Source organism: Drosophila rhopaloa, unplaced genomic scaffold (genome assembly GCF_018152115.1).
Source record: "Drosophila rhopaloa isolate 14029-0021.01 unplaced genomic scaffold, ASM1815211v1 contig_115, whole genome shotgun sequence".
Classification (NCBI taxonomy): domain Eukaryota; kingdom Metazoa; phylum Arthropoda; class Insecta; order Diptera; family Drosophilidae; genus Drosophila; species Drosophila rhopaloa.
In genome coordinates, this window is record NW_025334990.1 from 6,487,736 (window position 1) to 6,503,749 (window position 16,014).

A 16,014-nucleotide genomic window follows, 5' to 3' on the forward strand; every position below is an offset into this window, starting at 1 on the left:
CCCGGCCGTTCCGACTTATATACTGCGTGCAAAGGAAAGAAGGGTGTGTGCAAAGTTTCAATTCGATATCTTTAAAACTGAGAGACTAGTTCGCGTAGAAACAGACAGACGGACAGACAGACGGACAGACAGACGGACAGACGGACAGACGGACAGACGGACAGACGGACAGACGGACATGGCTATATCAACTCAGGAGGTGATCCTGATCAAGAATATATATATATCGGGGGCTCGTTTGGTAACGGACTCATTTTTATTTAATTTTCAAAGCTCAGCAAGTTCTGCTCGTCTCTATGCCGCAAATCGAACTGACCTCCGAGAACGCAGAGCTCAATTTTATCAATTCCTTTTTTGCTCCTGCCTCTGTTCTCACTCAGTTCGCGACATACGATCAGACCTCACTCAGTAGCAGACACTCAATTTCCGCTACTATGCTTCTTTCCCTTTAACTGCGCATTTACAATCCAAAGTTCCAAAATATGTCCCGCCTATGCGTCGCCTACTTTTAATGACGTTCTAGGAAATGCACTTAAGCGAACACACACTGACCTACAGAGAACATGTACCAGCTCTCCGACACGGCCTTCCTGACAAATCACACGTCCTCGTGTGCTATCATTAAATCACTCCATGTTCACACGTCAGTTGTTATTCATTTTTATTCTTTAAAACATTTCATTAACATTTCTTCAATTAAACATAATCTCATTAATTCATTTAGTTATTCTTTAATAACATTATTCTCTTTTTGTAAAATAAAACATTTGTGCATTTCCTTTGGCACATTTTAACAATTGTGTAATTCCTTTAACACATCTTACTATATAACATTAGTGTAGTTCCTTTAACACTTTTTAACATTTGTGTAGTTCCTTTAACACATTACAATAACATTAGTGTAGTTTCTTGATAACATTCTTTACATTACTTTTATTTCTTAACCATATTTAACAATTCATACTAACTTATGAACTTTATCAACTTGTGCATTTTCATTCACACCAAATTACCGACCCCCGCCATAGCAAGTCCTTCTGCTATGGTGCGGTCACCACTGACCCCCGCCATAACATGTCCATCTGTTATGGTGCGGTCATTAAATCCCCTCTTGGGATTCCAAAGCACCTACAGTGCCATCCATATCTTCATTTCCCACTTGGGAATCAGACTCAGCTCCTTTTGAGTCGTCGAATTCTTCATCAACTTCTTCACTTATTTGCCTATTCGGCTATGCTCTCAAAAATTCATGCGCATACTTATATGTTCTCTTATATGTTCTCTTACTCATCTAGTAACTCAATGATTTCAAACGGACCTTTATGTTTTGGGTCAAGTTTTGTCTGGTGTCGCTCTTCCTTTCTCAACAATACATGGTCTCCAACGTTAAATTTAATTATTTTTGCTTTGTTCTTATCAAATCTACGTTTGTCGTAACGAGCATTAACTTCCATATTCTCCTTAGCTTGTTTTCTTACGGATTCTCTATTAATTAAATTATCCTCTTCTTCACCTATTGGCAATAGGCCGAAAGGTCTAGCTTCCCTACCGATAAGCATTTCTAATGGACTGACCTTGGTGACTCGATTAGCTGTGGAATTCATTGCCAACTGTACTTCAGCCAATGCATCTTGCCACGATCTCTGACTTGTTTCGACAGCGGTCAACATACTTTTAAGTGTGCTCATAATACGTTCAACCTGGCCATTTGCCCTACTCGCGCCCGTTGCAATTAAGTGAAGCTCAATTTTTTTTGGGAAGAACAAAAATCACGAAATCCTGAGCTGGCAAAGTTACGGCCCTGATCCGCTATAATTCGAGTAGCCACACCAAACAAACACACGACGGCTTTAAGGGCTTTAATAGAACATTCTGTGTCAATATTTAGGGTATGATGAAAATAAACAAATTTTGTGAACGCATCCACCAAAACAATTACATACTCCTTTAGGTCGTTCTTTCCACTCAACTTTGCAGTAATATCAATGTGCACTGTGTGCCACGGAATTTCGACCTTATTAATCGGAAGTAATTCCACCTGAATTTTCCCAACCGGTGGCTTGGCTAGATTACAGGTAATTGAGTTTTCGACAAACCTTCGAACGTACTTCGACATATTTTTAAACCAATAAAACCCATATACTTTATCCAAGGTTTTTTCCCAACCTAAATGCATAATAGATTCGTGGACGTGATTAATCACTGCCGATCTAAATGCTCTAGGTATTACAGGTAAACACTTGTTTTTGCCGTTCCTTTGTATTTTTCGATGTAAAACGCCTATTCTCAATTTATATGTTTTATCTAAATTTTCCGTCAATTCGTTATTTTAAAGCTTAGCTAATAAATCTGCTATTTCAGGGTCCCGTTGTTGCTCAGAAACTATCAAATTGTCAGTTACCTCAGTCAATTCAATCCGCTTTTCAACAATTTTCTCTACGCTCTTGCATTCTTTAATCATCGGATACCTTGATAAAAAATCTACGTGTGCCATTCTTTCACCTTTCGTGTACTGAATGTCAAAATCAAACGACTGTAGAAAAGCCCACCATCGATGCACCCTTGGTGAAAGGTCCGATTTTGTTCGACTAGCTTTTAGCGAATTGCAATCTGTAAATACAACAAATTTACGCCCCTGTAAATAATGACGAAAATGTTTAATGGCGTTGACGACTGCCAAAGTCTCAAGCTCATATGAGTGGTATTTTGATTCAGCAGGTGACGTGCATTTACTGAAATATTCAACAACATGAGGCTTTTTGTCGATTCTATGAAGCAAAATGGCACCATAGCCAATTGCGCTGGCATCTGTATGAAGTTCAATCGAATGTTGAGGGTCGAATATGGTTAGCACAGGCTCCTGGGTTAAAACGGATATTATTTTCGAGCGAATTCTTTCATGCTCTAACATCCAAACGAAATCTGAATTTTTCTTTGAAGTGAGCGAATACAGTGTTTTTAAAGTCTCAGAAAATTTTGGCACAAACTGCCGAAAGTAAGATGCTAGCCCTATAAATTGTCTTAATTGCGTAACCGTTTTTGGGGGTGGCAATTCTGTCAGCGCTTGAATTTTGCGTGGATTAGGGCGAATCTGTCCTTTGCTCACTTCAAACCCCAGATATTCTATCCTAGTTTTAAGAAAGGAACACTTAGTTACATTGAATGAAAACCCAGCCTTGCTCAAAGTTTCTAGTACAATCTCCAATCGATCTAAGGCTTCATCCTTAGTTTCGGCCACAATCAAAACATCATCGATGTAAACGATGGCGTAAGTGTAAGCAAGACTTCCCAATGCTGCAATAACAGCGCGCTGAAACACGGACGGAGCGTTTTTTAAACCAAACGGCATAGTCAAAAATTCATATTGACCCTCGGGGGTGACAAAAGCGGTGCGCTCAATTGAATCTGGATGTACCGGTATTTGGTAGAAGCCGCTGGCCATATCGAGACATGAGAAATAACTTGCCCCACGCAGCCTAGCAATCTGATCAGAAATCAAAGGCAAAGGATACTTGTCTGAGACTGTGTTCTCATTCAAAGCACGGTAATCTACACAAAGACGATCACTGCCATTTTTTTTTTTAACGAGCATCATAGGACTAGCGAAAGGTGAACAGCTGGGACGAATAATATTAGATTTAAGGAGCTCATCGATTTTAGAACGTACATGCACTTTCTCATCTTCGCTAAGTCTATATGGCCGGCGCTGCACTGTCTTTTGTAGATCTATTAACCTAATTTCCAAGTGCCCTGTTGTTAACCGAGTCTTTGGTATTCCCTCTATAAACCAATCAGAATAACGTTCCAGAATATTTTTCAAGGCCATCTTATCGGAGTTACTCAAGTCGCCATCGGAATCTACAAGGTTTTTATAATTGGCAAAATTTACGACATTCACTCTTTTAGTTTTGTAAATACTAAATTTTTCAGCGTCTATTGCTACACTAAAGCCCTGGCTTAATATTTCGCGACCAATCAAAACATCGTAATTTAGGTATTTGTCCATTACAACATGCAATAAAGTTTCTACGCAATACTGTTCAATATTTATATTAGAAAGGATTTGCATTGTACTATAGATAGAGTCGTTACAGATGCCATTTAGTTTCACAATATTGTTTAGTCGCTTTCCTTTAAACTTGTCTGCAACGCTTTCCTTTACCAACGAACATTCAGCTCCTGAGTCGAAGCAAAATGGAATTGACTCACCGGATACATTTATTATTCCCTTGGGCGGGGAAACAGTGCAAATGTCCACACGCTTCTCGAAAATCTTCTCATTTCCGCTGGTCCGGATTTTAGGACATGAATTAGCGTAATGCCCCAGTTCGTTGCACTTAAAACATCGTATAATGCGATCCTTTCACTCCAATATGCCTGCTCCCGCACAGTCAGAACGCTTTCGGCAAAGCAACATGTACAGGCTTTGCATCTGCTACCGGCCTTGGATTCTGCATGGATTTGATAATGTCCATTAGACTCCGGTTCTGTGCTTCAAGAGCTGCGAGGATCTGGTTTGAATCTTGAACTCTAGGCTCAGCCGATCCCACTTCTGATATCGGGGGCTCGTTTGGTAACGGATTCATTTTTATTTAATTTTCAAAGCTCAGCAAGTTCTGCTCGTCTCTATGCCGCAAATCGAACTGACCTCCGAGAACGCAGAGCTCAATTTTATCAATTCCTTCTTTGCTCCTGCCTCTGTTCTCACTCAGTTCGCGACATACGATCAGACCTCACTCAGTAGCAGACACTCAATTTCCGCTACTATGCTTCTTTCCCTTTAACTGCGCATTTACAATCCAAAGTTCCAAAATATGTCCCGCCTATGCGTCGCCTACTTTTAATGACGTTCTAGGAAATGCACTTAAGCGAACACACACTGACCTACAGAGAACATGTACCAGCTCTCCGACATATACTTTATAGGGTCGGAGATGTCTCCTTCACTGCGTTGCACACTTTTGACCAAAATTATAATACCCTCTGCAAGGGTATAAAAATGTATACTATAATTTACATAGATCATAATTTTGAATTCCAAAATTAAAATGTTATGGTATAATATGAACTTGAGCTTCAAAATAATCCTTATACAAACAAAACTTTTTTATACAATTAAAAATTCAATTTGTTCTAATTAGCACTGCATAATCAAACAGTTGTGGAATAATTGTATTGCTTTCTATACAATAATAAATTTGTCTATAAAAAAAATTAAGTTTAAAATGAAAAAATAGCAATACAATTTACATGACTAAAACAATATAGAAAAAATTAAATGAGTGAAATGAGTGTTAATAAATAATAATAATAATTTCTGAGTAACATTTGTTGCTACTGACTAAGAAGTGTTCTAGTAATAAAGTGAACTATTTAAAAAGCTGATGATAGCTTATCAAATATTTTTAAACTTAGTATTTTTAAAGCCATTTAAGTCGAAAACAGATGAAGTTATCAAAACCACAGTGCGTAATCAGGAACGCATTACTGTTATATCAATTGAAAATAGAGTTAGTGTTCAATCTTTGGATTAACCACTGTAGTCGGCTTGCATTTGGAATCGAACAGTGAAACAACCCCCGACTGTGAGAAATTGCTACAGGTTGCACTTCCGCTGGTTTCCAATTGTTGCCATTGATTTTCTGCATGTGTGCTTTACATTTTTTTATTCAATATTTTCTTGTTAGCCATTGCTGTGAAAACAACTTTTACAAACGAAAAAACCGAAATAACAACCATTTCACCCGTAAATTGAAAACGAACAAAAGTAAGCAAGTAATAGCGAGAAAAATGAGAAAACTAAGATAACCAAAACCAATCGGGCAGCATCGGTAAACAATATTAACCAGCGACTGGCGTCTACATTGCTTCGACTCCGACTTCCGTTCATTTAAGCAGATTGTTGTTCAAAGGGGCAAAGGGGGAGGCAGCTCAGTTCACCACAAAAAGAAACTCCGAGCGACGCATCATTGGCGTGGAATTGCTTTGACTAATTTCCCAATGAATCGGCAGTTGCGGCTGCGCCCTGCGGCTCCACTATATGGATATATATATATATATGTATGTACATAGGTGGACATGTGTGCGGATCCATGTGTGTGGCAGGGCTATTAAAACTGGCCGGGAAGAGAGTGTGAACCGTTAGTAAAAGCTACGTTGATAGCGTCTCACCATCTCCTCGCCCGCTGCTTGATAAATAGTTTCCCTTCAAATATTTGCAAATATGCACAGAGGAAAAAAAAAACAAACTTGGCCTAATTTTAGGTACCACTTCATGGGAACGAAGCTTATTTTTGTGCCGTATCATTAAAATCAATTGACGGTTCAAAAAATCAAAATAGTACTCTAAAATACAAGTTTAGAGGCTTTACTTATAGCGACCTTAACAGTCCAATGAAACCATATTATATATATATATCGTAATTGAAGTGCATTTTACCATCAATCTGGCTTAAAAGTTAGAAGCTTTTAAATATTTGCAAAAAACCTGATTCTACGTAACAATTTTTAGCACTCCTTAATTATGAAATTTAATAAATAATTTAAAATTGAATTTAAGGAATAGATAAAGACTAGAATCCGTTTATTACATGATTTATTAATTGCCATCACAAATTCAGCAACTAATATTAATTTCGATTTTGAAAGCCAACATTTACTTAAAGAATTTATATTCCTTTAAAATAATTACCAACGAGCCCGTTTATAGTTACAATTTGTATGTCAAAATGACTGAAATTGCTATTTTTCTTTGTGTATTAAAACGCTGTCATAATTAATTGAGCCATCAGACAGTTTCAGCTTAAGCACTGCTTTTTAGCTAGTTCTCCGGAAGGAGTTGACCCATTTGCCGGTGACCCAATTGCATCTGAAATTGTTGTCTAATTAATCATCAGATTAGTTACTGTAACAACTTAATTCGACATGCCATGCGAATGCGGCAAACAATTGTGTGAAAATTGCACAAATCCAACTCGTAGATACTAAAACAGGCACACAAAGATTTATATATAGTTATACTTATATACAGGTAAAACTGATGCATATTGTGTAATGCTCTTGGAATGGAAATCAATTTCTGTTGACCAACCTCAACAAAAATGATATGCAAAACGCCGGATTTTAGTTTGGTATGCATGGCCAAATGCATTTTTAATTGCCGCATTGTTTGGGGAACTGCATATCATGCTGTTGCACAGTCTAAATTATCTTTCAAATCCGCAGCAAATCCCATTGAGAGAATTTCCACATATCCACTTTTTGTCCGGCCGGTTTTCACCCAAAAGAAATTTCTTTAGATGGCCCGCAGACCAGCTTTTTTTGTTTCTCTTGTCTGAAATTCGAACACTGAACAACGAACTCTGGAAACTGAACAACAAGTGCGTCAAATACAAAATCGTAATCATCTTGTTTGCCCCAAACAGCCATCCATCTATCCATCCATAGATACTCTGGCAGACACACTGTCAGCATTTCAAGTCAACCATTTAACTGGCCAAAACGAAAAAAAAAACTGGAGGCCAAGAATTTCTCTTTTCCAATTTGCTGGGATTTCTGTTTTTGGACTTTTTCGCTTGCCGACTATTTTGCCAAATATTTTCGGAGCCTGGGGCCTTAGGCACTTTCGAAGATGAACCGTTGAGCCACTTAACCCATTGCCAGCCAAATGGGTTAACCGGCACAAATCAAAGCACTCTGCGTAATTACGTGCCTAAAAATTTACATATCTGGGCGTGCGAAGCGCAGCTGTAAGTGCATATTTCAATTTGGGTGCAGCAACACCCAGATATATCTCGTGAATATACAGAGTCGAAGGTGACAGACCAACGCACTGACGTCAGGGGCGGTATTTATAAGATGAGGCAGCGCCAGATTCTGGTTATCTTAGAGCTTGGAGTGCGGGGGGGTGGAGAGGCAGAAGTTCGTTATCTGCTGCCGCATTTGTTTATGGGTCCCGGCAGTAAAAATAAACCAAAAATTTATTTTGATTGCAGTACGAAAGCGAACGCTCCCAGGCATAAACACAACACCACCAGCACCCACACTCTATGGGAAGTCTTGAATTTGTATATCGCGCCGGCTGATAAGCTGCTCCGTAAGCGACTTTTTTTTGGAGGCCCAAGTCGAAGGCAGTGCGGTCCCACTTTCAGTGGCAAAACAATGGTCGTAACTGGCGCGTAATTAACACACAAAAAAGGGCAGTGAAGCGAATTTGTTTGCCAAAAGTGTTTCATGTGCGTGAGAGGAAAAAGTGCCTGCATGTGGTGTATCCGCGAGATACTGTTGAGTGCGGAAATGGCCTAGGGCCGCTCTAAATTCACAAACAAACTACACAAACCATCCGTCGGCGACAGCAGCAACATGGCAGGTGAAGCGCCAGCAGCAACATCGCCAGCAGGTTGCAACATCACCAACAGCAGCAACATAAGCAGCAGCAACAGCAACAGCAACAGCAAGGAGAGTAGTCCTGATCCCGTCCAGCAGCAGTTGAACTCCAGTGTGGACAGTGGCATTGCGGTGCTGGAGGCGGAAACTCCAACCCTTAGAAGACGACAGCGATTGCACCAGTGCCAGCGCATCCTCCAGGTGTTGCAGCGGGACCATCTCACCCATCAGCAGCTGCGGGATAGATTAAGGTGAGTAAAGCCTCACGGGGAAAAAGCTATATAAAAATTTCATTATACTATCTCCGTTTGTCATATACCTTTTATTGCTTCTATAAAAGCGAATAAAGTTGATCCTAATTAACACTAATCAAGCCGGTTTCAGGTTTCTCTTTCGAAGAATTCAATTGAATATGGTTTTGACTTGGTATTAAATTAAATGTTAAGACCTTTCTCGTAATTCCGGATTTAAAAGCCTAAAAAGGTTATAAAATATGAAAAAAAGTTACATAGGAAGAAAAATAATTAGGAATTGTATTTTAATTTAAAATATGTGTATAGTTTTTTGAGTTAATTTCTTTCCATGTGCCCATAACGGAAGCCACTGACAGTTGGGATTGGCTTACTGGGCTGACTTGGGTGCGCATGGAGCCCACAATCTTATAGTCATTGCATTGGTCGCATGCATCTCCATCTGCAGCTCTCAGACTGCGGGCGGATATCAATTTATGCAAATTTGCCGACCTCAAAATGGAAATGACAAAATCTCGGGCGCAGTCAGTCACTCAGTCAGTCAGCCATGTCATTCCTACAGCCAGAAGTCATTCCGTGAGCAGTTTGGCTCTTCTGGGAATCCGTTTCGACAATTGTCAAAGAGAAACCCAGTGCTTCTGGCCACAGAGCTTTCAAATGAGTTTGCAATTTGTTTGGGAAAACAAAATACGAAGTGGCGGGGAAGTTCCATTAGAATGATAATGGGCGACCAACCCAGTTTAACGATCATAATTGAAGAAACCTCTTCAAACTGTATTGTTGTCTGTTCATTGAAGGAAAAGGTACACTTTATTGGGGGATAATTGATTATAAAGTTATGGGCAAGGCATTAAATATTGGAGTGGTATGGGAAACAATACTAATAATAAATGGTTTTAGGTCTTCCCCTACAAAGTTTACCCAAATATAAACCATTTTGTCTTTCTTTATTGTTAACTTAAAATATTCATACTACTTAAGAATTATATTTAACAATTTATATTTAAGTATCCCACAAATACAAATATACAAACATAGAGCATCCCAGAATCGACTGGCTAATAAACCTCGAAGCCATGATCATTTCGTTTTTCCACACGAGTATCGCCGCCTGAGGAGTGGAGTCGCAATCTTATCGACTATTCCATAATTAAGTTGATTAATACCAATTAATTGCCGTAAGCTTTGCATGGCCAATGGCAGGGCCAATCGATTTCAGAGGCCTTTTCTTTTGGCCACAAACTCTTGCCACCAGCCAAGCTGCGGACATGTGACTGGCAGCTGCCAAGTGGCATTTGCATTTGCATAACGTCCGTTGGACAATGGGAAATGCCAACGAATATTGGATGGGCTGGGGTCATAACTGTCCATCTTTCGTCGGCTCAATGGGGATTTGCTTTCCACCCTCTTGTGGCATGGGCGGCAAAGCTCTGACCCAGTGCGCCACTAAGGGCCAGTTCCATTTTGGTTACTCGCCCGCAACGCACACAAAACCTAAAACAAATAAATAAAATTAAAAAAAAATCCCCAAGAAATACGAGTATTAGGAACAACATTAGGCCATATAATTAACGCAATCGGAAAGAGTATATACTTGTATGTGACTTAACCTCCGAAATAGTCTTGACACTTATCTGCGAACTTTTCGTCGCATACCGAGATACACGAGTATATTTATCACTGGACGCGAGCGGAACTCTTATCAAATCAACGGTCGGCTATATACGCGATCCGCAATAACGAAGTGGGCAAACAAAATCCAATATAATGCCCATATACCCCAGTTATATATTGTGCAAAAAAGTAAACAATACCGAATATAACTTGGCTAAAACAAACCTGTCGCCTCTCCAGTCACATTCGCAGTCGGAGTCAGCTGCTCCTATCGTTAAGTTAACCTGAAGATCGTTGGCACTGAAAGCCCTTAGCCGCGTGATCTTAATCAGTTTTGTGTCGAGTAAATAGCCGTGATTTGTTTCAATTTCTGCGTCATGCATTCGGGTTTGTTTTCGGTGTCGTCGGCTTGGGTTTTCTGAGGATGGAGTGAGGTGATCGGTGGTGCGGGGGCAATGGCAATTAGCGGGTTGGATCGTGTGGCAAACACCTCAGAAACATATTCCCCGAAAGTGATTGATAATCGTTGTACATAACTGCAAACAGAAATAACGAGCCAAACGAAAAAATTAAATTTGTGGTAATTATTTATTCAGATATTCCACCGGTGAAGTTCACTTCGGTTCACTTGGAAGATTCCCAACTAATAAAAATAAAATTGCAAATAAAGCCCACAGCTTTAATGCCGACTCAAGTGAATAACACCATAATTAAACACCATTTTTCTTAGAACCACTCACACACACAAGAAACTATAATTTTGGCTAATAATTTATTCAAAAGCCAACAAAAGTTATGCAACTCTAAACTTCCATCTCGCCAGAAAACAGCAATACTGTCGATAAGAACTAAGCAAAAAGCACATACATACATTTATCAACTTTAATTAGTGCTAATCGCAGCGGGCCAAAAATAAAGACAAAGAAACACACTTAAGCAAATAAATAAACGAATAAGTAACGGCCAGTACGTGATTCAAGCGATTGCTGCCAATGTTTCTCAAACTCCTCACAAGTGACTGCATTCGAACTATGCGATAAGATTTGCATACTTAAGTGAATAATGTTTTTCTAAGTGATTTATGACAAGTGTTTAATGCATTCTTAAAACGCTTAAATATGGAGACTGGTAGTTATTCTTTGCATTATGTTAGAAATTATTAATAGCCTTCATATTCTACCTATTTATAATAGTCACGAAATCAAGTGTGACCGACTGGAATGGCTTTACTCAATAATGAGCTGTACCTAAAAATATTTACTTACGTGATGTTTTCACTGGGAACTAATTTAACTACAGGTGTTGACCTTTGGTTTAAATATTAAAACTTAAACTTCTTGAAACTCAAATGCCCTGTAAAGGGTATTTACCCATACAACATTACTTCGAAGTCTTTTAAATTTAAACCGAACAAACAAAAACTTTTTGATAAGATTGAGGCCAAAGTATGAATTGGCCGAAAAACACGTAAAATAATCACAAAGAAATGATAGCCACAAATGAAAAATGGTTTGATGGTAGACTTTTTTTGTTCTGATAGTAGAAAATAGTTTTATGGAGTTATCTATAGACAATTTCATGGATTTAGTCAAGTTTGAGGTTTCAAATAATGTGTGTGTGGTTCTTAAGAGAATGCAAGTGAATCAGTATTGTAATTAAATTCAATGCGAACTCCGCAGTGCTTAAAGCGCTACTTGCGCCCTTACATCTGCATCATGGAGCTGCCATTCAACCGACCTGGAAGTGGGAATCTACTGCTGGGACTCACCTCCGTGGTGGGTCTTATTGGAGGCGCCTACCTGCTGCAGTGCGGCGCCCAGCAGCTCTTGGGGTGAGTTAATCAAATGGAGATAAATCAAAACATTGTATCCAATGGATGGAAGTTCGGATACGTGAGCTAAACTCCGGATCTGCACGTGCGGATGCATTCAGAGATGCAGCTGCCGCTGGAGATACAAATGTGGCGCGAGATAAATCGAAATAGAAACTGAAACTAAACTTTCTTGACTGCAGCTTCAACCCGGTTACGTGTCCATCGTTTCGCACGACTTGATTGCGTTTGCGTGTGGGAAATGGCCAAATGAAGGAGATTTGACATAATTGTTGCCATTTCTCCGGCCGCCATTGGCCATTTGCCACTTGCCTCGGCTGCAGTTGCTCACTTTGGGCATCGAGTACGTAGCTTCGCCTTAATTAAGGATTGCGTAACCTCCGCCACCTGTTCACAATTCATGCTGCACCTGTTATGCTCTATTGATGGTCTGCCGGTCCGTTAGTCGTTTCATAACATTCCCAGACTGTCAACTGTCATTGACTTCTCGCGAATTTGGCCGTAAGAACTGTAGAATCTTGAAGAATGGCCAACGGAAGTCGTTGGCCAACAAAGGGCACTACTTTCCCCCATTCCCCTCCAATCGCCTTTTCCTTAAAAAGTGTCACGAATTGCCAATAACAATTTGCCGTGGCTAACAACGTCCCACGATTGTTTGGCTTTCGTCACCATTCAATGGCAACTTAATTAGCCGCTTTGTTGACTATTTTATTTGTATTATTACTGCTGCGGTGGTTACACATCATTTTTTAATGTTAGCATACTATGCGTTTCGCAACTGTATGACCTGAAGCAACTCCCACACTTTAATGCAACAGACTTCATTTTTCTTTTTGTTGATCAAGATTTTAGAACACATGAAAAATGCATATAATATTTTAAAATGCTGGTATAGGGGCGGCATTAAATGTGTACTTTTAATTAAATTGTGTTGTGAATGTTGTCCTACAAAATAATTATTTCTTTCACCATTAAGAAAGTTATAACAATACTATATTGTTATTTTAATGTTTAAGATACACTTACTAAATAAGTGTGTTTATAGTGAAACAAAATGTCAGTGTATTTTTATTTCACTTATCAGTTCCACGCGTTTAAAGACGTTTTTATATTGTAAATGTCCAACAAAAGTGGCAAACGCTAACAGCCAAACAAGTTGTGGAATTGTGGAAAGTCAGACAAATGTAATTAAAGCTTGCCGATGCCACAGTAGAGATATCCACAGATATTCTGAGTTTTTATTTGCCATTAAAGTGAGAACAAACGAGTTATTTTACCCTTGTGGCAAGTGAAAAGCCACAAAAAAGTTATATCTGAAGCATTTTTAACGGTCGAAAGTAGGATCTAAAACCACATGTGAGAGCGAGAACAATAACAAGTTGCAGGCGGAAAATGTGTGAGAAATATTTAAACAGAAGTGATTATAGCCATATGTTTTAAGCAATATATTTTTTGAGCACGAGTATGTGGTGAAAGGTGCTGAAAATACAGCCCACCTCGCATGTTTTTCAATGCATGCTTTTAGGCTTTAATTTTTAATAATCATAATAAATATATTGCAGATTTTGGCAAGCGAATCAGGCTATTTAAATTCATTTCCTAAACCGATTAGATAATGACAGTGATGATCTCACTAAAGTCAGATAATAAGCCTAACACATACTTCGTGTGTCGTAAAATTCTATTACTTCTACACCAACAAAACACTTTTATGATTCCACATACTCAGTGCAAATGTTTATTCTTCCAAGAATTTAATAATCTCCGGGTTGAACTTCTGGGAAATTCTGAAGATTCTATCATCAATAAAGTCTTTGTGAAAGCTCTTGTCCTGGTTGAGATATTAATAAAGACAGAACCTGAGGGCTTAACGCTTTCTCGTGCGGCAATATGCTAATGGGATACATGAGACTCACATATATTAACCCAGATTCTCAACACAGATTTCTAGGGAATGTCAAGACATGCGATCTGTTTTTGAGAAATGTTCCCCAGATTTTAAACTGATGAAAGTGTTGCTGCTATGTGGCGCCATTTGTTTCCAAAATAATAATTAAAATAAACTCGAATCCAGTCAGCAGTCGATTGATTAGTTAATAAACCGCTCGCAGCATGCATACATTACCTTTTGCCAGACAAGAACTAAGCTAACTCGTTTGCGGAATGTTTCTCACAATTAGCATTTGGAAATTAATGAAGTTCAGGCCAAAATAGCAAGCGGGAAAAATATTGCCAAAAATAAATTAGTAGACAAATGAATGCAGTAGACAGCCGATGATGATGATGATGATGATGATGCTAACTGCTGGTTTTGGACCACGTATCTTCCTCTGAAACGGTTCCTGTTCGACCACATTTCCAGCTCTTTGGAGAGCAGAGATTTCGGAGAAGAAAGGCGATAAATCTGCATGGAAATATGCGAAGTCATGGCTTGGATTCCGCTACATGGACCTGATCGACGGGGGGCTGTGGCCAGGGGGAGTTACTTACGTCACGAACGGGTTTGTTTAGCGCTAGAGAGTGGCGATCGCAGAGCTCCCGCTCTCCACGACTACGAAACCGGCATGGGATATGGATATGGCGCTATATGGCGGGAGAGCCAACGGAGGCTATTGAGACCCGATCTCAGCTGTTGACCGCCGACTCTCAAAGCCAACTGCGCATAACAAAGGCGAACCTTGTGCGAGAAAGTTGTCAGTGTCGTGGGACGCGGATCGACGCGATTTGATAGCGAATTGGCATTAAGTGCTTCCATTGGCGAAATCCGTTCAACGCGAGTGCCATGCAAAACCTCGGCAAGCCCAGCGACGCTAATCAGTCGACAAACATTTTGAATACCTGAAAACCCGATCAACACACCGGCCAATAACCAGAACAGAAATACAACACACAGGCTAATCAGGTCCAGGGAGAATGCTATTCTCCGCGGTGGTGTTGTGCCAGGTGGAGCGGCTGATGTGCCTGCCCATCAGTTTTGCGGTGCTGGGATTCCTCTTCATGGCCTGCACCATGGAGGTGGTGCTGCTCAAGCTGACCACCAGCGATCCGGTCTTCGGACCACCCGCCGAGGATTGGGAGGAGAATGGGGGCCCAGACGCCGAGGAGCAGATCTACTACGAGAATCTGGAGAACAACTACGAGCACTGGGCTCGCAGGAGGATGCGGTTCCACCAGCGACAGCAGCAACACCAGCAACATCAACAGCAGCAGCAGCAACACCTGCCCACCTAGGACATGGGACTTGGTTTAAAATTTAAGTTTACTTTTAGCGGTTATAGGCGGGTATACTGACTGAACTTTCTTCTTCACGTTTCGTAATTATTTGATTTTAATGGCCCACGCAAATTATTGAAATCTTTCGCCAGTGTAATGTTTTCGCTAGCTGTTTATGGTTGACATTTTTCCTTTAAATTATATTTGTTTGTTTGTAAGCGAAATTGCGAATTTTGCCATTTGAATAAGTTAAGCAGCAGACCGATTGGCGATTGCTCATTTCGAGCACGTACAAGACACCCAGGAATTCCCTTCTTCTCTCTTGTGTAAGAACTGTAAGTGACTGACATAATCCGAATGCATATCGAGACAGTGCGTCTGTTTAGATTTTAAGATGTGTGATAGAGCTACATGTATTTTAAGCAATCCGATACTGCTTTAGTAAGATAATTAAACATGACTATAAAACCCCATTCAGTGTTTGTTTGCCTGGTCCAACGGGTTTGGTTTGTTATGCAATTGGCTGGGGTTTCCAGGGAGAAAGTCAATTGCGACATGCAATTGCGTTTGGGTGGAGCGCCGCCATTTGGTTTGGGGAAGTGTTTGGTCGTTTGAAAAGCTTAGCAACACGATCGATGGCTACCCACTAATTGGTTGATTTTCAGCCAACGACCTTCTGGCCGTTGAATAACCCCAGCGGTTCGTTAGAACTGACCTGAC

The 16,014-nt window shown here is 40.0% G+C and overlaps 2 protein-coding genes across 10 annotated transcripts in view; both read left to right on the forward strand.

Annotated features, from left to right (window-relative positions):
• The window catches only part of LOC108051922 (titin homolog), a 34,712-nt gene that overhangs the window by 900 nt on the left and 17,798 nt on the right, over positions 1-16,014 (forward strand). For 7 of the 9 annotated variants that reach the window (XM_017134211.2, XM_017134212.2, XM_017134219.2 and 4 more), the window contains one exon: positions 7,995-8,636. In XM_017134211.2, coding sequence (XP_016989700.2) covers positions 8,362-8,636 — 275 coding nt within the window. In that variant the 5' untranslated portion in view covers positions 7,995-8,361. Of the gene's footprint in view, positions 1-7,994; positions 8,637-10,084; positions 10,831-11,929; positions 12,082-16,014 lie in introns of those variants that run through there. The other 2 variants (XM_017134215.2, XM_017134226.2) reach the window with 2 other exon arrangements.
• On the forward strand, positions 14,714-15,767 carry LOC108051926. Its single transcript, XM_017134230.2, has one exon. It carries the CDS (start codon positions 14,995-14,997, stop codon positions 15,310-15,312), a length of 318 nt encoding a protein of 105 aa, XP_016989719.1. The 5' UTR covers positions 14,714-14,994; the 3' UTR covers positions 15,313-15,767.

Excerpts from the sequence above, each read along its gene's own strand:
- LOC108051926 (XM_017134230.2), top strand. The coding sequence starts at position 14,995 with ATGCTATTCTCCGCGGTGGTGTTGTGCCAGGTGGAGCGGCTGATGTGC.